Source organism: Aspergillus candidus (assembly GCF_002847045.1).
Source record: "Aspergillus candidus strain CBS 102.13 unplaced genomic scaffold BDW47scaffold_14, whole genome shotgun sequence".
NCBI classification, from domain to species: Eukaryota; Fungi; Ascomycota; class Eurotiomycetes; order Eurotiales; family Aspergillaceae; genus Aspergillus; species Aspergillus candidus.
Window position 1 is genome coordinate 357,947 of NW_020194019.1, and position 25,043 is coordinate 382,989.

The following is a 25,043-nucleotide window of genomic DNA, read 5'->3' on the forward strand; positions in this document are numbered from 1 at the left end:
TGACGCGCTCGGCAAGGACCGTATCGGTGGGGAAAGTATTATCTTGAGGTTTCGCCTTGGGCGTCATGGGCCCTGAAAGCTCATCGTAAGAATTGGACGGCGGTTGGTCCTGCTGGGACGTTGTCGGACGGGAGTGCGAAGGGGTCTTTTCTTCATCTAGCGTGTGTAGGCCACCATCCACCGGCTGCCCGTTCGAGGTCCTCTTCTCGAAGGGATTTTCTTCACTATACCCCGATATCCCTGACGCCATACTCCCGAGGCTGATCGAACGAGCTAGCTTTTCATGCTGGGTAGGATCGCCCGTTCCGGGCGTTGCGCCGCCGGACTGAAGAGTGTAGTCGGCCCCTAGAGTAGCATCGCTGTTGGTCACCTCGGTATGGCCGCTTGTCATCGACGAGTATGAAAACCGATGGACCGACTGTCGACTGGTCAGATATTTAGGCCGATTGCTCCTTCGACTGCTCGCGCGCGAGGCCGTGTCTGCCCCGTCAGTGACACTGCTGTTGTCGCTGAACAATCGCGATTGCCCGGGTGAGGTACTCCGCGCCGAGCTGCGAACCCGCTGATGTACAGATTGGAGCGACTGATCCGCGTCTAAGACGGTTGATCTGTCGGTCGAGTCGCCGTAAGAATTTTGGCTGGTGTCGTGGAGATCTTGTGACACAATCGATGGAACGCGCCCCCCGGTTCGAGCCGCTGCCTGCGCCGTCGGTGAAGATGGTACGCTCCCGAGCATCGTAGTGTCATCGTGTCGCTCCGGATGAGCCGCTGGCGTCGCATCCATGTCCGCCATTGGGTCCTCTCCCGAGTCCAGGTCGGGGGTCTGGGGAATGGGCACACCGTCATTATTCGAGGTGACATCGTAACTGGACTCGTCCGGTGTGACAAATGACGTCGAAGCATCGTCTCGCGAGGCGGGCCCTGCGGCGGCCTCGCCGGACACCCCGAACAGATAAGTATCGTCCGTGCCGGTCGTCGAATTGGCGCCGGTGACTTCAATTGTTGAGGGTTCGGGAAGGAAACTAGACTCCATATCCATCAGCTTCCTCCGCATCTCCTTTTCCTCTAGGTAAGTCTGGTTATCCGGGCGCTCATAGTCGCCATCCTCGGATGCGGGTAGGAGGCTGCTGTCATCATTGTCGGGTAACGGGGGGAGATTGAGCGAGGTATTTGAGTCGTCGGCAGGGAATTGGTCCGTCGCAGATGCTCGGTGTCCGTCGTAATCCGTGTCCGGCGTCGGGTTGGGTGAGAAACGGTAGTGACTTTGATCCGGGAAGTCGGCGGTCGCGGTAGAGGTAGCGGCGGTAGTGTCGTGTGTTGTCGTCGGGGGGAGATAATCTCCCCGCGCGTCTTCCTCCCCCATGAAATCGATCGGGTCGCAGAACTCGTCCTCCAAGGGCGACAGCTCGCTATCCAAATCCAGATGGTCAGGGGTCAGGTAGGGAGACGTAGAGCGCACCGAAAGCGCGGAATCGATCGCAGACAGGGAGTGGTTGGTGGGAGGAGACGGCGGATGGGCGGCGGAGGAAGTGATGGTCGACATGGTGACGGACGGTGTCTGGGCACACAGATGTTTGTTGTCCCCACTTGCCGGAAATCATGAGATCTGAATGGTGAAGCGGCTGGATTGGGGGGGTTTGGATGAGCACACTAGAACTGAACAAGACAACGTTTTGAAACCATAAAAGTGGGTATTGACTTACCAGACAGAGTATAGACCACTACTAAGGGACGGAAGCTATCTTCATTCATTCATTCAATCATTTCAGATGATCCATTTTAAGAAACGCCTGAAACATCAATCATGAGAAAGGGGAGAAGGATCAAAGGAGAGAAAGAAGGAAGAGAGGTGTGGACATGAAGTGGAAGAGAAGAGAAAGAGAAGTGGAAGTGAAGTGAAAGAGAAGAGGGAGTCGAGATGATCTGTTTACTCGTGCCTGCCTGGATGCCTTATTTGTTTACAGCCACGACCAATCAGGTGACTGACACCTCACAAGGTCACAGCCCAACAACTCTATAATATGCACAAGGGATAGATTTGACCGGATATTTCAAGGGTCTTAGGAGTTGATAAAAAAGCAATGATAATAAAGACAAGAACAGGATATATAGGGAAAGATTAAAAGACTAAAACCGCTCATCGCTTTCCCATAGTAAATGCCGCGTCACAATAATCCCAAGGTAATATAGAAGCCACAAAGAAGTAAAGAAAGACGAAGAAGAAGATACAAGAAAGCAAAGAGTCATCCCGTTTCGTATACATCCTCTAGACCCGGTCTGAAGAAGAAAAAGAAGAAAAAAGGGAAAAAAAAAAGTTCAAGAGAGGGAGGGAAAATGTACATAGGAACTAAGGGTGGCCTGATGAACCCAAAAAGAAAGAAAAGGAAAGTCTCTCACAATTACTCGGAAGATACTCCCAGAGGCCCTCATGATGGAACAGCCTCCGCGGGCTCCTCGCGAGAAGCGTAGATCTTATTTTTGGCGTCGATCGCTCCCTGGAGGGAGTCGATGTAGGTGCGGAACTTGACAATCTCCCGCAGCAAGTAGGCGGATTTCCGCTCCCAGTTGGCCATCGCCTTGACCCCGTTGGGGTGTCGCGGCGAGAAGGCGAGGACCATGGCCGATCGCAGTTCGTTGTGGCGCTGCAACTCCTCTTCGACCTTGCGGACGTACGCTTGGAGGGCCTTGAGCTGGTCGTCTTCCGTCAGCGTGGACGCCATCATGCTCTGTTGAGGGGGCGCCCAGTCGCTGATGTGCACCCGGTCGGCGGGGAGACGCGGCCGCACGCCACCCTGCTGGTCGATGGAGCTGCGGATGGAGCTCTGGATGCTTGGCCGAGCCCCCGAGGACGATGGTGGCGTCGCCCGGTTGGCGTCGATCAGCGCGCTGTTGATGACGGCGTCACTCCAGCCATATTCGATGTTGCTGACCCCGCCGATCAGGGGCTCCTTGGAGAGCCGCGCGCTCCAGTAATTGGCACTGGAGACGAACTCGCGGACAATCTCCGGCGTGCCCGCCTGGAACAGGTGCACGGCGCCGGTGGGCAGGCTCAACGCCCAGACGTGCGGACGAGACTTGGAGTACCCAGGGGGTGGAAGGGCGCTGGCGATGGTTTGCCGCAGCAGGAACTTCCAGGTCTCTTCGGCGTTCTCGGTCCAGTTGCCTCCGCCCACGACAACACCACCCGGCTGGCGTTGCCGCGACTTCTGTCGGCCCGACTTCGGCGGGGTTTTGAAGGAGAAGAGGCGCATCCAGCCCTGCTGGATGACCGCAAAGCAGTCGCCCCAATTGCGGTCCTTGGCACGTTTGTCGACCGAGTCCAAGTGGTGCTTGTGGGTCAAGCTGCCTTCCTTGGCCCACGGCGCGCCGGCCAGCTGCAGGGTCTCATCCTCCAGGAGAGGTGTGGTCCGCTCCGGGTCATCCATGCTGGTGATCGACTGGGCAGAATCCTCGCGGATGATCGCCTGGCTGAGTGCGTTGGCAAACCCGATCGACTGCTGGTAGTCGCCCCGGGGATACTCCGACCCGAAGGAATCCACGGACGCCGAGGTCAGCTTCCCCAGGGAGTATTTGCTCCAGGTGCTGGAGCCGGACGGGCTCCACAGCGACGACTGGTCGTCCAAACTGGTCCGACTAGACCCCATAGTGGAGGGCGGGTACAGTCGCCCCCGGGATCGAGGCTTGGACGACCACCGGGCGGTGCCATAGCGGGAATCGGCCGAGCGGCCCCGCGGGTAGATATCGGAGCCACTCTTGCTCACGGTGCTGGGACTCCGACGAAGACTATTGGAACTGGGGCCCAGAAGCGCGTTCGATGACCCCCGGGGACCCTCCGATGGCGCGCCGAACAGGGGAAGCCTCTGTTTCTGGATGGAGGTGTAGAAGTCGCGGAGAACCGTCTCCACCTGCTGCTCCCAGGCCCGCAGGCTGCCGTAAAACGGCGTGCTGACCAAGGGACCGCCGTCGCTGTCCGGGTCGCCGGCCAGCTTGATCGAGAGGTCGGTCCGAGAGAGTCGATTGACGAGTTTGGCCGGTGCGTTGGCGGGTTTGGCCGGATCGGCTTCATCCGCGCGGCCGGGCTGGGACCCATCGAGAGGGGAGTCAGACGGATCGGGGGTTGCATCGGCGGCCACCCGACGGACGGTGGGTATCGTGTTCCGGACGAATTGGTTTTTGGTCATCTTCTGTTCGATGTCCGCAAGATGCAAGTCCGTGTTCAAGAGGAGAAGCGAGTAACAGATGGTGTGCACGACATCTAGGTAAAGAAAAAAAAAAAAAAAAAAAAAAAAAGTTAGAGAACAGCCCCGATGGCCCGTCAAGGAGAAAATAAAGGGGCGACATACCTGCGGCCTTGAAACCGTGATTGGGGTTGCACTGACACCATCGGACAGAGAAGGCATCCAGAACTCGATCGACCTGCTGCGTCTCCCCCTTGAGGACCAGCCGGTTGCACAGACTGCGCAGCGCTGCCAAGATATTCAAATTGGCGAAATCGAAGAGATCCATATAGGCCTTGCGCGTGGCGGCCCGGTCAGGGTCGCCGAGCCAGGCGGCCGCCGGGTCGTTCCCGACTACCTCATCCTGGCTGTCAAAGAGCTTTCGGGCTTGTCCTTGGATGGAGTCCGCGGGCTCGTCCGCCGCAGGCTGGCCGGCACCATTCGTGGCGCCCTCGCTGGCCGCCGTCGCGGGGGGACCCGCTGAGGGCACCTCGTGGGTGTTGGACGCCGTGTGGGACTTGGAGTTCTCGGACCTCGCACCCCCCGGGGAAGAACCACCACCGGAACCCACCATCGAGGCGGACAACGGGCGGGTGTTGTTGTGGGCGTCCCTGTACGGGATCGAGTCGCTGGGGGATTTGGTGGCGTCCGACTCCCCCGGCCCCGGAAACAGGCTGTGACGCCGTTCGGGACCGTCGACAGGCGAGATGCTCTTCTGGGAGAAGCTCTCCACCACGGGGGAGAGGGACGGCCCCGTTAGGTCCTGGGGCGTCAGCCGGGAGTTCGACATCGCGGGCGGGTCGCGGCCGGCGGCTGCATTCCGGTCCTCGTTCGGCTCGGCGATGGAGACGGGGTCGACATCGCTGGATCGGTCGTCATCCCCGCTACTGTTCCCCGCCAGGAACGAGGTGTCGTAGGCCCCGTGGGACGTGGAAACCGGGTAGAGACTGTACCTAGGCCGCGCGTCAGCGGGGCCCAGCACACTCTCGCGCTGCGTCTGCGGGAGCAGGCCCCCCGACTTCTTGATCTCCAGCTTTTCGGGGCCAGTCCGCCCCGCCTCCGGCGAGTCGGTGCCACGGCCCTCCCCCAGGAATGGGTTCATCACCTCCCGCAAACTGCTCGCGGGGCTCCGGTCGAGCTTCGGAGGGTCCACCGTGGTTCGCGGACCGGGGTCTTGCGGAAGCACAATGGGGGGCGGGGTGCTCTCGGCGACCGACTTCTTGCGGCGACGGAAGAAGGAGGGCTTCTTGTTGACCACTTGCGGGGCACCCTCGCGCGCGGGACCGGCGCCCGTAGTGTTAGCCTTCAACGGCTGCCGCCACGTCTTCGCCTCGGGACCCGGTGCACTGATGCCTTTCGGGTCGCCTCCCGCAGGGAACGAGGCCTCAGATGGTGTGGTCTCCGACGGGGCCGGGGTGGAAGCCTTAGACGACCCGAAGACCCGGCGGAAGAAGCCCTGGCGTTCCTTGGCCGGGGCCGGTTCGGGCGGCGGCGGGGCGGGGAAGGTCGGCTTGTTGAAGGAGATCGTGGGGCTTGGGGCGGGCGGGTCGAAGGCGCCGGGGATCGGCGGGGGCAGGTCTAGGTCGGGGTCCTCGAGGTCGGCCGGGCCCTGGGTGCGGACCTTCATGGTCGCGGTGCCGAGGTTCTCGGGGCGCGGCTTCCGGCCGGGGTTGGTCTTGGAGGATTTCACGCTGTTCTTCCGCGACACGATCGGGGTGCGTGACGACTGGTGCGTCGGGGCCGCGGCATACTCGCCGTGCGACGACGCCAGGTGTTTCCGGGGGCCCGCGGGGACACTGGGCGTGGGGGCGGCGTCGTCGTCGTCATCGTCGTCGTCGTCATCATCATCACGGTAGACCAACGAGTGATACTCGGTCGTGGGCTCGACGAAGGGGACAAAGGGGTGTCGCGAGCCGTAGTCGAAGCTGGCGGAGCGCCTCTCGTCCGCCGACTCGGCCCGGCGTCGCGACAAGGACGGGCCAAAATCGATCGTGGACGTGGTACTCCCCTTGCTGCCCTTCCTGGGGGCACGGCCGCTCGCGGTAACCACGCCGGTCGGGGTTCGCCCGTCGCCAAATTGGCCGCGCGCGGGCCGGTGGTCGGGACTCCGGGCACTCCCAAACCTCCGCAGGCTGGACTGATAGTTGGAGCTACTGGTACTCCGGCGGGTCCTTCCCTGCGAAGCGCCGTAGCGGCCGGCGGCGTCATCGTAGTGGAAGTCGGCCTCGGAGGACAGAGAGGAGGAAAATGTATGGCCGCGATGGCGCGGCGGGGCCATAGAGTCCTGCGAGGAGCGGCCGTGGGCGTTGTCGGACTCGAAGGCGGAATTGAACAAGCGGTAGTCATCGAGGACAGAGGGATTGGAGGTGGCGAACTGGTCCAAGGAGAGCAGCATATTGTCGACGATGGAGGTGCGGGCGGCATGCTTGGGGGACAGGGACAGATCGTGCGGATCGCGCTCGTCTCCAGACTCATTGCTGCTGTTGGTCTGGTCGGTGTGGTTGAAGTCGTCCAAGAAGGTTTCGCGCACGGAAGGGCGCGGATGGGGCGCTCGTTTGACCGGCATGGCGTTGGCAGACGGAGGGGTTCGTGGGGGCGAGGAGTTCGCACGCAGGGCCACGGGTTGGTGAGACATCCTGCCGCTGCGTGACCGTGTAATCCGGGGACTCATGGAGGTCATCCGAGGCTTGGGATGTCAAAACCGACAGCCAAACGAACCAGGGGCGAAGAAGTGGTAGGGTCTGTGTCACCTGGTGGTCATGGCGTAAGGGACTGTTTTGCCGTGCAAGGGAGGGCAAATGGGTCGATTTTTTGGGGAGACTTTTTCTTCTGGTCTTTTGTTTCGTTTCTTTTATTTCCGTTTCTTTTTTGCTTCCTTCTCGGTTCTCCTAATGAGGGACTGTTTTAGGCGTATGGTGAAGCCTCTTTGTTCTGTTCGACTTCTTTGTGGTCTTTCTTTCATTTATTAGGGCGCAATGAACCCGAGGGAGAATCCAGGTCTAATTGAACAAAGGAATTGATCAGTTTGGGCTTCGGAGAAGAGGTTCAGGGGAGGAGACAGAGAATCGTGGCCACGGGTGGAGATGAACCAGGGAAAGTCGGAGACTGGAACCAGCCAGGACAGGAACCGAACTCCCAGCATCCCCATCAAACCTCGAATGGAAGCACTTACAGCTAGAGACAAGGGAAACACATCTCCCACACTTGGTCAACAAATTCCGGGAAATTCCAGGAAGAGTTGAGGCAATTGAGGGGACGAAGGAATGAAAGTATCAGGGATGGAGAGAATCGTTTGTCTGGACTAACTGGTTAGTTAGTTCGTTCATCGAGTCGTGAATGACTAACCCGGTCTGGGGAGGAGGTGGGGCCTGAGGTTTCAGGGGCACATCCACGGCTTGGCTGGACCCATTCCTGGCTATACTCAGTAAGAGGTATCGATGTTGCTACCAATCCCAGTTCTTCACTCTCTCCAGCCGGTTCTCCTGGACGAACTAAACCCCTTGAAACACTGTCGGCTGTCTATGCAACATGCGGGGGTCCGGTGGACGCTAATAACAATGAGACTCTGGTACCCACGATTTGAACAATCGTGGTAGTTTATATGCAACCCAGGTAAGAACTTGAAAAGTTTGCTGAATTGACTTTATTGAGTGTTGACTATTGAAGGAGGATGTCCGTGATCGGCCTCTCCTATTGTCTTGGGATCAGACCCCCGGACTCTGTTTGCCATGGTATAGACGTTAGACGTGTCTATTTTCCAATCTCGGTGGGAACTCATGGTCATGGTGAGTGAGATCTGTCAGACAACTGTCTCAGGCTAGATCGATAAGCCTGTACATGCAGGAGGGTCAGTAGTTGAGTAGATACATAAAAATCGTGGTAGACAATTGATGCCTCCGATGTCGATCCTACCATACCATCCAACATATCGTAGATCGATTCACCAGTTCGGAGTATGGAGTACGGAGTAAAGTGGACAGCCCTAGGATCCCACTGGGTCAGAAGTGAGAACGTGGAAACAGTCCTCCTTTTCAGCCGACATAGGATGAAGTCCATACTCTGTATACTCCAGGAATAATCAGGATGAACTATAAGCCTGCCTGAGGCACCCACCCCGATGATGACATAACCCGACGGGTCAACAGCGCATCAGGATTCAGACGGAACTCAACACCAGAACATCGTCCTCCACTACACTTGGCACTAACCATTCTACCACTCTACCATTCTACCTGAACAACAGACACACACTCTCCCCTAGACTCTAGACACATATACCATTATCCTCGACAAAATACACCCATCTTCTCGTCTTCCGAATCCCGCCTTCTAGACTCCTGGGCCGGCTTGGACCCCGTCACCCAATATGAACCCTCACATATCCGTTCCGCGCCAACATGCCAGTCCGGCCAACTTTGGCGGTACCACACCGGCTCATCGCCGAGCCAATCTTCGGATGCCGCGGTTTTTCAAAAGGTGGGTGTTTAGGTCGATCTGCGGTTGCTGCGATCACACTCAGTGGTACATCAGTATACTCGGTATAACGGAGTATACCGAGTATCACCACCTGCGATACAATCAAGCGAGACAAAGACGGTGGGACGACTATGGCTGACGAAGACTCTAGACTGTTCAAGTTTCCCCAGATGGACTTCGAAATGGCCATCTGGGAAATGACTTCCCTGTTAATCGCCCCGAAGAAGGTGTTCAAGTCCATCTACTACCATGTAAGTTCCTCATCCGTCCCCAGATGACATGACGCACGGCACTAACAGACACAGAAACGTATGCAGACCCCATACTATTCGCCCTGAAATAGTGTACCCAACCCCGCTGACATCGGACCGTCTACATCCACAGAAACCAAAAACACCTGGCATCGTCCCGACCCGTCCTTCGCATATCTCCTATCCTTCTTTCTACTTCTGACAGCCCTGGCATGGGGTCTCGCCTATGCCCCCTCCTTCGGAACGATCGTCCGCTTGTCCTTCCTCTTCATCTTCGGTCATTTCATCGGGTCATCGCTGTTGGTATCGGCGATCGGATACTTTGTCATTGGCCGACTGTTCGGCCCGAATGGCGCGGCCGCCTCCCTTACGGGACTCCGCGGCGTGCGCGGACGGCGACGAGGGGCCGCCCAGGGACTGTTCACCCAACCGGGTGAGAAGGAGCAATTGGAATTTGGATACTGTTTTGACGTGAGTCCACCCCCTGATCCTGTCGTTGCTTCCGACTAACTCCGTTCTCCTGTCCAGGTCTCAAATCGCGCCTTTTTCCCCCTGTACCTCCACCTGTACGTGGTCCAATTTCTCCTCCTACCGCTCCTCATGCGGAGCCCGAGCAATTTTCTCGCCACCTTCCTGGGGAACACGCTTTACCTGTCGGCCCTGATCTACTACACCTACATCACCTTCCTGGGGTATAATGCGCTCCCGTTCCTGCACAACACGGAGCTCCTCCTCCTCCCCATTCTGGCATTCGCGGTCATGTGGCTCATCAGTCTGATCGCCGGGTGGGGCGTGGTCATGCAAGGGCGGAGCGTGGAGGGTTTGTTTTGGGGGGCGTGATCCCTCACTACTTTGAAGAGGGTACATCCTATGACTTTCATCTTTTTTCTTTATTCCATTTCCTTTCGTCTTTTTTCTCTTCCATTAATGGTGGATACATAACGTCCAGCGTTCAATATAACCTCTGTGGATTTTCGTTTTCGATTGCGGCGCCGGTGAATCTGGGTGTACATGGTTTTTGTTTATGACGAGTGGCTTCTCTTCTGTTGGTTTAGGAACTGGTGCATGGTCGCATATTGCATACATATCTTGTCCGGCTCTGCAATGGAAGTCTGTATATTAATGGATGTTATAATAGCACAGGATATCGAAAGGGAGTTCTGTATGTCCATTTAAACGACACGATCGTGTAGACAGTGTTTTAACTTATCATAAGGTCAAATATATATGAGGCCCGTTCACGTCATATACCATTCAATCCATGCATTGATCGATCGATCGATCGATTATTTCCAAAAAAAAAAAAAAAAAACGACCTCTAATCCATCTAATTACTCATTTCTTCTTATTCCCCCCCTTCTTCCCCCCCTTCTGCAACTTGGCCTCCCTCTCCGCCACCCTCTGCTTCGCCAACTCGGCCTTCTCCTCCTTCTCCGCCTCTTTCCGCGCGCGCTCCGCCTCCCGCTGCTCCCGCACGATCGCCAACCGCGCCAGATCCGCACGCGCCTCGTTCGTCTTCCCCTCCGCATGTAACTTCATATACCGCTCCCTCTCCTGCTGCGCCTCGATAGCCTCCCGCTCCCGCCTCGACAGCTGCGACAGGTCCCCGCCGCCGGCAGCAGCGGCCGGTTTCGCCGGCGCGTCTTCGTCGTCGTTCTTGGCTTCTAGCTGGGAGCGGGATTTGGCCGTGTGGTTGGGGTTGGCGGGGAGGTCGCCCTCTCCCTCTGCTTTGGTGTTGTCGGCGTCGTCGTCTTCCTCGTCTGAGGAGGGGAGGTCACCTGGTTGGACTTGGTTCTTTCGGGCGATGGCGGCGCGTTTCTTGGCTTTGGCTGCTGCGCGGCGCTCTTCGCGGGTTAGTTCTGCGGCGGCGGCGGCGCTGGAGGAGCCTGCTGCGGTGGTGGGGGCTTCGTCTTCGTCTTCGTCTTCGGAGCTGGATTCTTGGGAGGAATCTTCGCCTTCGGAGGAGGAGGGGATTGCGTCTTCGGGGTCCTAATTCGTTATATGGTTTAGTCGGTGCTTTTCTTCTTTTATCTATCTTTCATCTTTGTTTCTCTCTGAGTCTTTCTTTTGGAGCGCCTTAAAGCGCAACTGCTAAGGAATGGAACGTACCCTCCAAAGACCAACAGGGTTCCCGTTTTTGTCAACGGGCTGGACATCACGACTAAAGTGCTTTCCACCTGATCTCCCGCGAACGTATTAGCTATGTACATCTTGCGAGTGTGAAGGGGGTACGTACCGCCTCGGCTGGGCTTGGAGAACTTTCCACCGCGACCTCGGGGCGCCATGTTGAGTTTATGAATGGGAGATGGTTTTCTTGATAGAATGGTGAGCACGAGATACAGAGACAGGGATCGAGTAGGGAAAATACAAGAAGTTTATAGATGAGGTATGGTTCGGTGGGTAGGTCAGTGGTAAGGCAGAGGGGTTGTTGTATGAGGGAGGGGAAGAGACTGCGGGGATTAAGAGGGACAAAAACGACCGAATGCTTGGGTGGGGCTGAGGCGTCTATACAATCAACGATACGAACGGAATTGTTTGGTAGAAATATAGGAAAGAGGAGTATGAGAGGCTGTGAGTCATATGATTTGAACTGATTTTGTTCATATTTGCTGGTTCTATTCTGTTTTCTTTTTACGTACTGGCCATGGCGAAGATATATACTGTTTGTCATAGTATGCCACTACTATATATTATGTGCGGTAATGGACTGATGTTCAGTATATGACGAAGAACTGCCACAACGATAGTGACAATATATCAACCGACATACTCTCTCTATAGCTCTTTAGCGTGTTTATCTACATTAGGTCCTGAAGCCACTGACTTCAATCACGGTGATGGATGCCTTACAGCTGTCTAGCATTCAGGCATTTGATACAGACTAACCTGTTTTGGTTAGACTACACTCTATTAGTCATGGATGATTCACCAGCCTCTCATTGGTCACTGTACAGTGCCTGAGGTATCTGTATACCATTGGCCAACTTGGGCATCAAAATATTGAAACATATCGAGAATATCTGTATATTATCATTATCATGGATCTAATTAGTCCTATGTACATCAGTAAACTTTTCCGAGAGTATCTCCCCCTTCCCTTCATAAGGTAGCGGCTCACAATGATAGCTTCAAATCACGCCCGCTGCCACTTCAACCCCAATTTCGCCAACCGCGCACAACTCAACGTCAACATCCCCGCCACAATCACCGTCCCCATGAACATCTGCGCATACAGATAATGCCCATCAGCCTTCTCCACCAGCGCCCCCGCAATAGGCGATCCAATCAGCGCCGCCACCCCCACCACACTCAGCACCATCCCCATCCTCACCCCCGTCTTCTTCAAATCCGTCGTCAGCGTGCTAAGCGTAGCCGGGAACAAGGACTGAATCCCCGCCGCCGCCAGCCCGTAGAACGCGCTCCACGCGTACAGCCCCGAAACACTGTCCACCCCGGCCCAGCAGTAAGAGATCACCCCCGTGGCCAGACTAAACGGCAGCAGCATGTTCAGCGGGCCCGTGAACCGATCCGCCAGATAGTTCGGACCCAGTCGGCCCAGCAACCCAATGCCGTTCATCACCAGGATCACGTCGATGGACGTCTCCTGCGACACGCCGATCATGTTCCGGCTGAAGCTCCCGATGTAGAAGAACCCGACATAGATGCCCCAGAAGTTCAGGAACATGCCGATGGCAAACAGCGTATACGGCAGCTCGCGGAACGCGCCCCATTCCACCAGGGGCCCGCTCCGCCGCGGCGGCAGCCGCTGCTTCAGAAACACCAGACACGGCGTCAGCGTCGCCAGCGAGATGAACCCCAGCACGCGCATCGTCCACCCGAACCCCAACTGCGGCAGCAGCCGCATCACCACGGCGGGGAAGACCAGTCCGCCTGTGGCGGACCCGGACGCCGTGATGCCGATGGCGAGGGCGCGCTTGCGCGTAAAGTACGTCGGCATCAGCGCGATCGTCGGGCAGAACATCAGCCCGCACCCGATGCCCTGGCCGATGCCCTGCGCCAGGAACAGCTGCCAGTACTCGGTGCAGAGCGAGGTCATGAAGATGCAGAAGACCTCGAGCAGGGCGCCGGCCGTGAGGATCGCCTTGAAGTAGCCTGCGTCCGTGGCGCGGCCGGAGAAGGTCCCGATGAAGAAGAGCAGGAAGATCTGGATGCTGCCGACCCAGGAGATGTCCGACGGGGCCCGGTCTAGTGCCTCGGTGTAGTAGCTCTGGAAGACGCCAAAGCTGTTGATGTAGCCCCACGTGTTGAAGATGACGAAGTGCGCCAGCGCGACCTGCGACCATGCGGTGAAGCCCCCGTCTGGGGGAGGGCCGATGTCTTTGCCGGATTCGCGGGTGCGGACGAGGGAGAGGGTGCGCGCGGCGAGGCGGCTGACGTTGGTGGCGTTTGTTGCTGTGCGGGAGAGTTCGTCGGACTCGAGGCCGGCTTCTTCGTCGATGTATTCATTGCTGGTGGTTTTGTCGAGGTGTTTTTCGTTCTGGGTTTGGTGCTGGGTTTCCTTCTCGTTCTCTGTGGGGGCGTCGGTTGGCCGTTCATCCTCTGCGTGATTGTTCGCCATCTTGCCTCACCGGTATGTCCCTGAGGACGACCAAATGACAGACGTATGGGCCCCTTGGGTTGAGTGGATCGAGAGATTCAGTTTCTCGTCTCGAACATAAGCAATTGAAATTCTCTCTCAAAACCTAGAGAGTATCTCGACCAGAAGAAGAAAGATATCAACCCAAGATATACAAGACACCCTCAAGAATGAGTCACATCAGTTACCAGTTCCAATCCTAGTTTTATTGAATTTTTTTTTACAAAGATAGTATTAATAATGCTAATATCAACCCCAAATCCAGACAGACCCATCGGGGTAAAAATTTCCCCCCAGGATCAACATTCATTCACAGGATTTCGCAGAGAAAGCCGAGTCGGGTTCGGCTGTCCTTCCGACGGCTATTCCTTTTTCTCACTTCTTCTTGCTACTAGTCATAATTCAGTTAGTTAGGGTCGACTTATCAAAGAGGTTAACAAGTCCCGCTGGAAAAAAAAAAAAAGGCTCAACCAGGGAAACTTGGAAGAGACTAGACTGGTGGACGGTTGGGGTAGGATTCATGTCGATCGTGAATCGGTTTCTTCTGTTCGTTATCTATCGTGGGGATATAGTATATACATGCATTTATACACCCAGCCCAATGCCCAGCATATATGCTAGTGAGGTACTCCCCACGCCCTTCCTTTGACACCAGACGAATTATACGATAGGAGATAGTACCTAGCATTCCACTGCTATAGCCTACATGACAAGGTAACTTGCATGACCCCACTCCCACCCCGCTATCAAACCCCGCCGTTACTCGTGAGAATAGGCTGTTTGCGTACGTTTTATCTACCTATTTTAGATATGTATGTATATATATATATATATATATACTGTTACACTTGTGTAATAATAGACAGATGAATATATGTAAAGCATCAACTATGAAACCTGCCGTGCCGCTATCCTTCCTTGACTGACTGGTCTTTTCTAGAGTCTAGAGTTAGACAGACGGTGGAGCCCGGTGTCTGCTCGGTCCACAGTGGAATCCATCCAATCCCCTTGTTTTCTACCCTAGTTTTCATCCGGGTTTTGAATGGCAAGAGGCCGAGCTGTAGAGAAGTATAGATGGGTCTACCTCGGGATCACCTCTGGAAAAGTTATATGTAATCATATTTGCATAGGGCTGGTTCATTTATGAAGTTAATCTCTATTCTCTAACGGTTTACACTGCGCTCTTTTGGTCTCTCTCCGTACTTTCCCATCCATCTATGTCTGTGTTGAAAAAAAAAAAAAAAAAAAAAGAAAACAGTCTCCGGATGATGACAGCTTCCATGTGCAGGTATGGAGGTGAAAAGGCGAGAAGAGGCCGGATTCTGACTATGATTACGGCTATAGCAGCATCGTAGGAATTTAAACCACCCGATACCACGGCACTGTGCCTTTCGCCGTCTTGGCCCGAAATCAAATCATGTCACGTCCACGTCCATGCCCAAGCTCAATGCACGCTCGTGGTTCTCGCAAGACCCGCAACGACAGGACGTTCCCTCTCCACACTCTCCCGTCTTTTCCGGTGATACAGGAGGTTATCAGACTTAGCCGAGATGAAGGTGATTGACGGGCTTGATCATGGAGTCCCCGCATCAAAATGTCGTGCTTGAGATAGGGTAGAGTGCGGGGCGATAGAAGTAAACAAGCTGGAAAATCCTCAATGATCCTGCCCGGAGAAGCTGTGGTTGAGCATCGAAACCGTCTCAATCACGTCCGCTGGTTCCAGCAGATGCCAGCTCGCCGCAGTCTGCTTCGAGCTGGCACCGACCGTGACCGAAAAGACATGGTCAGACGGGAGGTCGAAAGTCTGCAGCGCGCGGAACATATCTAGAAAAAAAAAAAAAGTAACAATCAGTACCCACGGAGATCTTGCTATATCCACACAAGAATCAGATTGAAACATACCTTCATCGGTGAAATCATCTCCCGAACAGAAGATAAACTCGGGTGCCTGTCCCGGCCCCGTCCCGTACTCGTTCACCAGCCGCGTGGCAATGAACCCCTTGTTGACAAACGTCGGTCGCACCTCCAGATTCGCCTTGCCGACCATGACCTCCACATCCCACTTCCGCCCCACCGTTTCCTCCAGCTGCTTGCGACACTCGCGCGCCTGGAACGCCCCGTACTCCGGGTCCGCCCGCCGGTAATGCCACGTGAGCGCCACGCGCTTCCGCTCGATGAAGGAGCCTTGCGTCCGCTCCGTGTAGTGTTGGAAGACCTCGAGGACCTCCTTCTGCCAGCCCATGTCGGATCGCTCGGCCAGGTTCTCCCAGTCGTCTGAGCCCGGCTTCCGCACGAAGCAGCCGTGCTCCGCGCTCAGCCCCAGCTCGGGGATGTGCCCCATCCACTCGTCCAGGAAGGCCTGGTCCCGGCCACTGATGATCCACACCGCGTTCCGCGGATCCGCCGCCAGGCGTTTGATGGTGCGCAAGACGCGATCGGACGGGATCGCCGCCTGCGGGTCCTTGACAATCGGCGTGAGCGTGCCGTCGTAGTCGAACATGAACAGCCGCTTGCGCGCTTTCCGGTACTGCCGCACCAGCTTCGTCCGGTCGAGGGCCGGCGTGGCCACGGACTGATCAAAGGAAGAGAGGTTGGTCAGCAGGCGGGTGACAAACTGCTGCGACCAGGCGGAGATCGTGTTCGTCGTCACGTGCCTGTACAGCTTCGAATGCTGCGCTTCCTTCTGCTCGGCGGGCATCGTCAGGGCCTGGTTGATGGCCCCGGCCACGCCGGCGGTGTCCCACGGGTTGATGTGGATGGCGTTGCATAGCGTCCCCGCGGTACCGGAGAATTCGGAGAGAATCAGCGGACTGTGCTTGTGCTGCTGGCAGATGATGTACTCGAGACTGGTCGTGTTCATGCCGTCGCGGACGGTGGTGATCAGGCCGACGTCCGCGACCCGGAGTAGGGCAAAATACTCGCGCTGCGAGAGATACTGCGGGTAGTACTTGATCGGGGAGAAGCTCAGGGAGCCGAACCGGCCGTTGATGGTGGAGACCAGGTTGGAGATCTGGCTGGCAATCTTGGTCTCTTCCTTCTCTTCCTCCACACTGGTGGGACTGGTCACCTGGATCAGCACCACCTTGTCGCGCCATTCGGGGAACCGCTCCAAGAACGCCTCAAAGGCCTGGAGCTTCTGGGTGACGCCCCGGACGCTGTCCAGCCGGTCCCGGCCCACGATGATCTTCTTGCCGGCATACAAGCCCCGGATGCCCTCGACCGTGGAATTGATGTCCGGAGAGCCGAATGCGACGCGCTGGATCGCCTTGGCATCTACGCCAATGGGGAACACATCGACAGCCACATGGGCGCCATAGGCATCGACACCGGCCGAATTGGAGTCGAAGCCCAGGACGCGGGTGCAGCAGGAGGAGAAGTGGCGCGAATAGGAAAAGGTCTGAAAGCCGATCATGTTCGCGCTCAGCACGCCGGTCAGGACCTCCTTCCGCTTGGAGAGACACCGCATGAATTCACTACTGGGGAACGGGGCGTGGAGGAAGAAGCCGATGTGGGCGTTTGGGATCCGTTGCCGCAGCATGCTCGGCAGGAGGAAGAGATGGTAGTCGTGGATCCAAACGATGTCCCCTGGACGGTACTCCTGGGCGATGCGGTCCGCAAAGCACCGGTTCATGCGCACATAATCCGCCCACCACCGGCGCTCCGAACGGCCATCGGTGGGGCCGTGCTGCTTGTAGTGGAGCAGGGGATACAGCTCCCGCTCGGCGTAGCGCCGCCACCTCCCTTGGTCCTCCAGGGCGAACGAATCCTCCGGCCCATCCGACCCGTCCGACAACCACACCGGGGAGATTTTCCCATAGCGACCCGAGCTCAGTTGCTTATCCAGTCGGGCGCGATCCTCCGGGCCGACCGTAAAGCCCCCAGCGAGAGGATGGCTGGGTGGGCGGTTATTGACATCGACGGGCACCGGGGCCGCAGCCCGGTTGAGAGCCACCCCTTCAGCCGGGCTGGGGGCTTTCGCGCCGCTGGTGTTTAGCGGTGCTTGCTGCAACGGGACCGTAGCCTCATAGGTCGGTTCAACCTCGCCGGTCCAGCCAACAAGCGTATGCGACCACCTCGTCTCATCCGAACCGAGATAAGCGAAGGAGTCAAACAGCGCGGACGTTCCCGAACGGGGTTTCAATTCCTAAACAACAGTCAGACAGAGCCAACGAGAAAAAAAGGCGCTGGGGTCGCTCATACCCAATTCCCTCCAGGACGACAGTAAACTTTGTAGGGTATGCAAAAGGCGGCACTGATGATGCGCCCCGTGAGGTGGAGACCCGGGTATTGTTCCCGGGGATCTGCTTCCAGCACCGCCGGTTCTCCCGTGAGACTCAGGCTACGTAGGAGGTCACTGCCCGATCCGATGCCATGAGTAGCCTGGGTGGGAGTGACGGGGGACTCGGCATCCGTGACTTCTGGGGGGGTTCCAACAGACAAGGGATCGGGAATGATTGCATTAGGTCCGACCACGAGGAGATCCGCCTTGTTTCCAGGCCCCGCAATGGGGGGCGGGTGCTCGGACGACATGGGGATGGGTGACGATCGAAGGCACGTGAGGGCGATTTCGAGGGCGGGACACGAGTTGTCGACGTCCAACTAGTCGGATTGATCTAGCTTTTTCCACGATTATCAGTACAAGGTCGCTTTGAATACCCACAAAGGCAGAATATATAACAAAGAAAGAAAGAAAGAAAGAAAAAAGAAAAAAAAAAAAAAAGGGGAGTGGCGATGGTGGGATCGACTGACCGAGGCCGGGAGAGCGGTGGGTGCGGGCGGTAGTTGACAGAAGGCAAAGCTATGGTAATCACCAATGCCTCCAATGAACGAGGGACAAATCACGATTTCACTGGAATCCAGGAAAGGGAAAAGAGAGAGATTGAGGAGGAGGGAGGAGGAGGAGGAGGAGGAGGAGGAGGAGGAGAGGAACAGGAAGATGCGCGAGCTATGCCATGGATGGACAAGGAGGGGTAAAGTAGGTGAGGTCAGGAACGGATGAGGATGGAGTGAAGATGAACCTGAATTGGTGGATGTGTAGATCAAAGGAGGAATTCGAGCTGATGGATCGAGAGAACGAGGGATGAAGAGTTACAGGGATAAAGATGGAGGAAGAAAAAAGAAGAATGAGGATACGACTGGGACGAGATGAATCCAGAACGAGTGACGGATGGAGAAGAGCGAGAGTCTCTAAGCGGGGCCGGCTCGGGGGTTTCGCTGCGGGCGGTGAGACGCACTAGGCAAGTCTGTCCAGGTTTTTTTTTTTTTTTCTTTCTCTTACTGTCTCTGCTGTGATCTCAACGTCATCGTCGATCCCTGGGTCCAAGTCCGGGTCCAGTCCTGGTCCAGTCCGGATTATTTCTATGATTCTACCTATATTTACAATTGCTCCCCCCACTCGGTAGCCTGGTTGTCCAAGAATTCCCGGAACACAACGCCAATGATCCACTTGGGAGCATTCACCCAGTCCCTTTTCCAGCATCAGAAGGAATCAGAGGAAAGAGAAAGGAGATCAATTACTGCCCAGATTAGCATCAATGTCATTGAAGACCAGAGGAATCAACTTACTAGATTTCCAAGGGCGAGATCTGATCCAGCGTGTACAGCCAGTTGCCGCCTTGTTCCTCTTTCTCCAGCCTAGGTTCTCGTTAGCATGATCCAACCGTAGCTCTCAAAATAAAAAAGGTAAGACCCACCAATCATAAGGCCACAATATCAGATGCCCCTGGGTCTGTTCCAGAAGCTCCTCCGCCCGCTGCTGGTCGATCAACTCGTCCACGGAGTGGAAATCGCGCTTCGATCCCAGCGTCGTGGCCCGGCGCCGTCGCCGCCGGGACTGGGTCGCATTCCGGTTCAACGCGTCCGAGTAATCGACCGCAGGCAGGTCCGAGTTCCGCTTCTCCGCGTCGTCCCCGGAGGACCAGCCCTCCTCGTGCCGTGCGTTCGGGACCGCGCCCGAGGCGAGCTGGTCTCCGGCGCGCACCGTCGTCTTCTCGCCCGCGGATTGGGGGATCTCGTTCTTTGTCAAGTCCGGCCCCGTGTTCTGGGCAGGCTCCGCCGCCCGCTGGTCCGTCTTCTCCGCCGGGAGCTGCGGGACCTTCTCGGTGGAGGTGGTTCCGTCGGCGCGCTGGTTGGGAATCGGCAGCTGGATGTTCGGGAGGCCCGGGATCCCAGAGATCCCCACGCTCGCTCCCGTGCCGGGCGGACCAGTCCGTCTCTGCTGATGGGGCTGGAAGGCCTTGCCGCTGTTTTGGCTCTGTCGGTCCGCGAATTTGTCCGCATAGGCCGCGTACTCTTTGTACTCTTTCCACGATTTCACCTCGCTATCGGGCATGCAGCGGAAGACCGACCGGTAGATCTTCGTGTTCTTTTCGGCCACCGCATGCCAGGTGTCCAGGTAGAAGATGTCGTTCACGGGATCGCGCATGCAGTCCTTGTCGATAAAGACGTGCTTGAGGTCCGAGCCGGGCGGGTGCGGGAATCGCGCTGGATCGGCCGCATCTTTCGGTGGGATCGCACCACCAGTGCCGCCGCCCTCGGTCTCGGGACCCGGTGATAATGCGGGGTGGCGCGCCCCCGGCATTCCCTCCACCACGGGGGCGGACTCGAGATCCTGGGTCTGAAGGGCCGGGGGTGCGGACCCCGTCTCTTTGGGGCCGGACCCGCTGTGCGGGGAGCTCTTCTTCGGCGGCGAGAGCTTGGGTTGTTGAACGGTGCCCCGACCCTCGGGTGCGATGGGGGAGACCAACACCTCGGTCTGCGCGTTCAAGACCTGGGAGTCCCGGCCATCTCCCTGCCCGGCTTGCTGGGCTGCGTTTAGCTGGTCCGGGCCAAACCCATCGACATCTTTCTTGTGGCCCGCATTCGCCGTCACTCGCGTATCGGTCGTCAGCTTCCGGTTCGATTTCAGATTGGGGTTGTTGCCCTGCTCCCAGTCGACATCGTGGTTGAAACTGTGCATATCCTCGGACCGCGAGAGGAATTCGTCCTGGATGCGGTGGCGACGCTCGATCATGTCCCGCTCGTCTTGCTTTTCCATCATCAGAGACTCGGTGTCGGGCTTCTCGGGTTCTCCCGGCGGGTCGGGGCCCTCTTCGGCAATGTCGATCTTGCGTAGCTCCTCCTCCGTCGCCATCGAATGCTCCAGAAGCTCGTCAACGTCGATGCCCAGATGCTCCCGCATCAGACGCATACGAAGGGTGTGGGGGAACCGCCCAACCAGGTAAGGACGGCCGTTCATGGTAGACCAGATCATGTCCGTATCCCGGACCACGGACGCGACCTCGGAGTCGCGGGACCCCAGCATGGACCGCTCGTTGATGTTGGCCGACCCGATGATCGCCGCGCGGTCGTCGACGACCATGCATTTGGCGTGGATGTAGAGCTGCTCGGTGACCAGTTGTTTCTGCGGCCCGATCTTGCCCCAGGTCCGCAGACTGAAGAACTGGATGTAATCTTCCGGTTCGATGCCCAGGGCCCGGAGGCGGCCGAAGATCGACGTTTCCCCGCGGCAGATGCTGCGGTACTGGCACATCATGATCAGCCGGACGCTAGTCCCGCCCTCGCTGTCCACGGTATTCTGGAACCCGGGCATCAACGGAATGACGATGACCGCACGCCAGGCCTCCTTGTTTTTGGCGGCCCGCGTGATCCGCTCCACCAGCGCGTCGCCGATGGAGTTCTCGATCTTCCGGCCGTCGATCTCACAGGTGCTGACAAAGAACTGGTTTTCGATGTAAACGAAGTGATCGGACTCCTCGATCATCTTGACGTAGGCATTCATGATGCTGTGCTCCGTAATCTCCGGCGTCCCCGTCGACCACATGCTGCTGGACCGCAAGATCTGGACCTCGCAGGTCCCGTCAAGGCCGAGGGCTTCCAGGTCGGCTGCGTCGAAATCAGGCGGCGGCAGCAGAAACGGCGTCGGGCGGGTCGGCTTCCGTTGCCGGAGGATGTAGTTCCACCGCTGGACAAAATGGCGAGTGAGATCGCGGGCCGGTTGGCCGACCACATGCATGGAGATGTCGTGCCACGGCATTCGGGGGATCACATTGCGATCGTACATCTCTTCATACGGCTTGTCCAGGTCGTAGAAGTCCTGGATTCGCGGGTTGGAATAGTCCTTGCCCGGCCAAAGCTGGCAGTGGTCTGCGTCCTTGGGCCCGTCCGGCGTCTCAAAACCGGTCGGCTTGTCGTCCGTAAGAGGATGCTGGGGGGTGTCCCACCGACCAAAACACAGATCGATGCCGCCCACGAAGGCCAAGGTGTGGTCGATGATGCACAGCTTTTCGTGGTGCGCCCAGAAGAACGTATTCTGCCGGAACTGATTCGGGGACCGTTGCACGAAGACATTCGGGTGCAGATCGAGGAGGGAAAATTTCGAATACTCGGAATCGATCGGGATGGCCGAGTTGATATTCCGGTACATGATGACGAAGATCTTGACGCCCTCGCGGGCCTTGCGTTGGAGGAGGCGGTCCAATCTCCATTTCTGACTGATCGCCGCCGGTCGTCGTAGGTAGAGCTCCGGACTGAGCCACCAGTCGTGGATGTAGATGACATCCTTCGCCTGGTTGATCGCGCGCGACACCATCCACATGTGGTCCCGGGCATCGACCAGCCACTGGGCAAAGCACTTGTGCCGCACCGGGGCGTAGCTGTCGAAGCGGTTCGGTTTCGCCCACGGGGTGTTCTGGACCATAAATCGGATGGAGTCCTCGAACTGATGGAGCTGGCGCTCGTTCCGGGCCAGGAGCCGGAGTTTTCTCTCGGAGTTCTCGAGTCGGAGGGTGTGGTGCTGCGGGTGCCGGGCGGAATCTTTGGCCGACTTGGCCAGCTCCCTCGCCTTCTGGTTTCGCAGGCTGATCTTCTGGGCCTGCAGCATGAAATAGGGGTCGACCAAGAACACGTCGTAGATATTCATCTCCTCGGGCGAGTCGACGCAGACAACGTAGCTGTGCCGGACCAGGAACCACTTGGGCATGTGTCGCTTCTTCACCAACGCGGGGGTCAAAGCCCGTCGGAAGTCGAGCCCCTTGGACGACTGGATGATCAGATAGCCCTCTTTGCCGTGATAGCTGCCCTCGGCCGCGAGACGAACCCCCAGGGCCGAGAGTTCCAGGAACTTGCAGAGACGGTTGCTGTCGGGCTTGAAAATCAGGAAGTGAATCAGCTTCTGCAGATACATTTCCAGCTTTTTCCGTTGCTTCTCCGGGTACGTCTCCTTCTTGGGCATCGGCCCGGCCTCGGGGACGTCGGACGGTGCGGCCACCCCGTCGCCATCCGGGTTCGTGGCACTGGATTGCCGGCGTGAGACGTTCGCTGACGACCGTCGCTGCGTGTGTCTCTTGCCGGGTCTCTCGTTCCCGCTGGTCGCCTCCGCAGCGGTCTCGTAGCCACCGTCGTCCTCCTCATCTTCCATGTCGCTCTCCAGGCCTCGAACGCCCCGCAGGTAGGGAAACGCACTGCGAGGGAAGTGCGGGAGGTTCTGGCCCCCCTCAGTGGGTCGCATTTGAATGTACTTTTGCGTCCCGAAATGGAGTTTGTACTTGAGGTGGAGGTTGGCGAAGTCCTTCAGGGTGCGGTGGATGATCCACTTCATCCGCGTCATACCACTGCCATACTCGAGTTCAATCCGGAAGACCAAGTGGCGGTCTCCGGAGTGCGAATCGATCCGACTGTCCGTGACTCGAACCTTCAGCTGCTCCAGGAGGATGGGAATGCGCTTGCTGCCATTTTCGTCCCGCTGGAACATGCTCGCCAGGATCAACGCAGCAGGCACGCCGGACGTCAACTCCGCCAGCAGTTCTGCAGACTTGGCATGGTCGACGGTGTGGTCCGTCTTGCGCCGCTGTCCGATGAGCTTCAACCCCGCTTTGATCTGTCGCCATCTTTGAGCGCTGAGGCTGGACCCTCGCTCGGCCCGATGCCGCCTCCAGGGGGGCGCGAGACCGTCATGCTCTGACGGACCGGCCAAGCCCGTCAGACGACGCAGGTTGCTGGGGCGCCGGTCCTCCTGGTTCGCCTGCGAGCCATAGGTCAGACCGCGGCTGTTGGCCAGCCACGCGCTTCTGCGCCGCCAGGCGGTATCCCGATTGAGGCGATCACGGCCCTCGTCCTCGGACACCCCCTCGCGTTGCTGGTTGAAGCCCCCCGTGCTCCCTCTGCGGGGAAATAAGGACGGGCGATAACCTTCGAAGGGGCCGAATGAGGCGGGCAAGTGGAACGACGGTCGACTGGTGGCCCTCGGGGTATTGGGCTCGGTCTGCGGCGCCGAGTCGGTCTGCGGCGGCTGCTGTCGCCGACGGGGATATCTCTTCTTCGTCGGGCGAGATTGACGTTGCTCTCCTGCACTCTCCTCCGCATCCGCATCCATATCGCTGTCTTCCTCCGCCAGGGTATTGGGGAAGCGGAACTCCCCCCTCTCGGAGCCAGGCGTGGCGAGGTCGTTGTTGGGGTAGCGGAAATCATTGATCGTCGCGCCGCTGGCGGAGCGGGAATGAGGGCCGAACGAGGGAGAGGCAAAAGCTTTTAATTTCGTAAAAATGGACTGCTTCCCTTTCGACCCGGGGTCGGCGTCATCCCCCGCCGAGGAGGGCCGCGATTGTAGCGCGTCGGCCGCTGGATCGTTCTCGGACGGGTCACGACTGAACTGCACGCTCGGACGGCGCGGGGACGCGGTCGAACCTGGCTGCGACGGTTGTGATCTCTGGTTCCCGGGTTGTTGCTGCGCTTCGATCGCGTCGTTCGGTCGTCGCGCGCCCAGGGGGGCAGCGCTGGGTCCGGGAGCATCATCCGCCAGCTCTCCCGCGCCACCACCGCCGTGCTCTGCACAGCCTTTCCCTGTTTCTTCGCCTTGTTTCTGGTCATTCTCATTTGCGGGATGCATCGACGGGAGACGTTTGGAGCTGGTCGGGGAGGGAAAAGGGGAGCCGAGTTTGGGGCCCCTCAATGGGGGCATCGTCAGAGGATCAGGCCTCCCCAATTTCTTCTCGGAAGGAACCTTCGTCTCCGGGGTATCTACTGCGGACGTGGGCATGATCGTTGCTGCCAATGGGGATGGCGATCAGTCGCTCGATGGTTTCTTTTGTCTTTGAGGCGGGGAGTAGACGGTTGGCGTGTTTGACTGAGCCGACTCACAATCGGAGGATCCCAGCGACAGGGCTCTTCGAAAACGAACAGGAGAGAGGGATCAGGATAAGAGAAAAGGAAGAAAGAAGAGGAGGGGGGGGGGGGGGGCAGGAGGCGGGGAGAGGGAAAGAGAAGAAGTTGAGCTATGCAATCATTTCCAGATTTCTAGAAAACCTTCGAGACCTTCTCGGGACAGGATTCTTGGGGGGGACGAAGAAAGGAGCGTTGCGGCAAGCTAAGCTCAGGTAGGCTAGAGACAGCAACGTTAGGAGGTAATAGGTATAGGAGTGGAGATGAGGGCTGGAGTTTGACCTTTGGTTATTTGACAGAGGCCACGGAGGTCAAGCCAGTCCAAGGAGACCACTGAGACTGGTC

The 25,043-nt window shown here is 57.6% G+C and overlaps 5 protein-coding genes across 5 annotated transcripts; 1 reads left to right on the forward strand and 4 right to left on the reverse strand.

The window, feature by feature from the left end:
* Positions 1–1,940: 1,940 nt before the first annotated feature.
* On the reverse strand, positions 1,941–7,189 carry BDW47DRAFT_130998 (Sec7 domain protein). The gene is made up of 2 exons (XM_024817221.1): positions 4,344–7,189; positions 1,941–4,255 (listed from the first exon to the last, which is right to left on the reverse strand). Exons 1-2 carry the CDS (start codon positions 6,895–6,897, stop codon positions 2,427–2,429), a joined length of 4,383 nt encoding a protein of 1,460 aa, XP_024673377.1. The 5' UTR covers positions 6,898–7,189; the 3' UTR covers positions 1,941–2,426.
* A 1,223-nt stretch (positions 7,190–8,412) lies between these two features.
* Positions 8,413–10,115, forward strand: BDW47DRAFT_15383 (unc-50 family protein). The gene is made up of 4 exons (XM_024818331.1): positions 8,413–8,693; positions 8,845–8,948; positions 9,078–9,415; positions 9,473–10,115. The coding sequence occupies exons 1-4, from the start codon at positions 8,584–8,586 to the stop codon at positions 9,782–9,784; spliced, it is 864 nt and encodes a 287-aa protein (XP_024673378.1). The 5' UTR covers positions 8,413–8,583; the 3' UTR covers positions 9,785–10,115.
* A 164-nt stretch (positions 10,116–10,279) lies between these two features.
* Positions 10,280–13,523, reverse strand: BDW47DRAFT_116702 (putative MFS monocarboxylate transporter; the record flags this gene model as incomplete). The annotated part of the gene is made up of 4 exons (XM_024814975.1): positions 10,280–10,933; positions 11,054–11,121; positions 11,181–11,257; positions 12,100–13,523. 4 exons carry the CDS (start codon positions 13,521–13,523, stop codon positions 10,280–10,282), a joined length of 2,223 nt encoding a protein of 740 aa, XP_024673379.1.
* A 1,269-nt stretch (positions 13,524–14,792) lies between these two features.
* orlA (putative alpha,alpha-trehalose-phosphate synthase subunit Tps2) lies at positions 14,793–18,730 on the reverse strand. The gene is made up of 4 exons (XM_024812094.1): positions 18,291–18,730; positions 17,742–18,154; positions 15,444–17,685; positions 14,793–15,365 (listed from the first exon to the last, which is right to left on the reverse strand). The coding sequence occupies exons 2-4, from the start codon at positions 18,069–18,071 to the stop codon at positions 15,196–15,198; spliced, it is 2,742 nt and encodes a 913-aa protein (XP_024673380.1). The 5' UTR covers positions 18,072–18,154; positions 18,291–18,730; the 3' UTR covers positions 14,793–15,195.
* A 15-nt stretch (positions 18,731–18,745) lies between these two features.
* Positions 18,746–24,761, reverse strand: pld3 (phospholipase D). The gene has a single exon (XM_024812095.1). It carries the CDS (start codon positions 24,574–24,576, stop codon positions 19,210–19,212), a length of 5,367 nt encoding a protein of 1,788 aa, XP_024673381.1. The 5' UTR covers positions 24,577–24,761; the 3' UTR covers positions 18,746–19,209.
* Between the last annotated feature and the right edge of the window lie 282 nt (positions 24,762–25,043).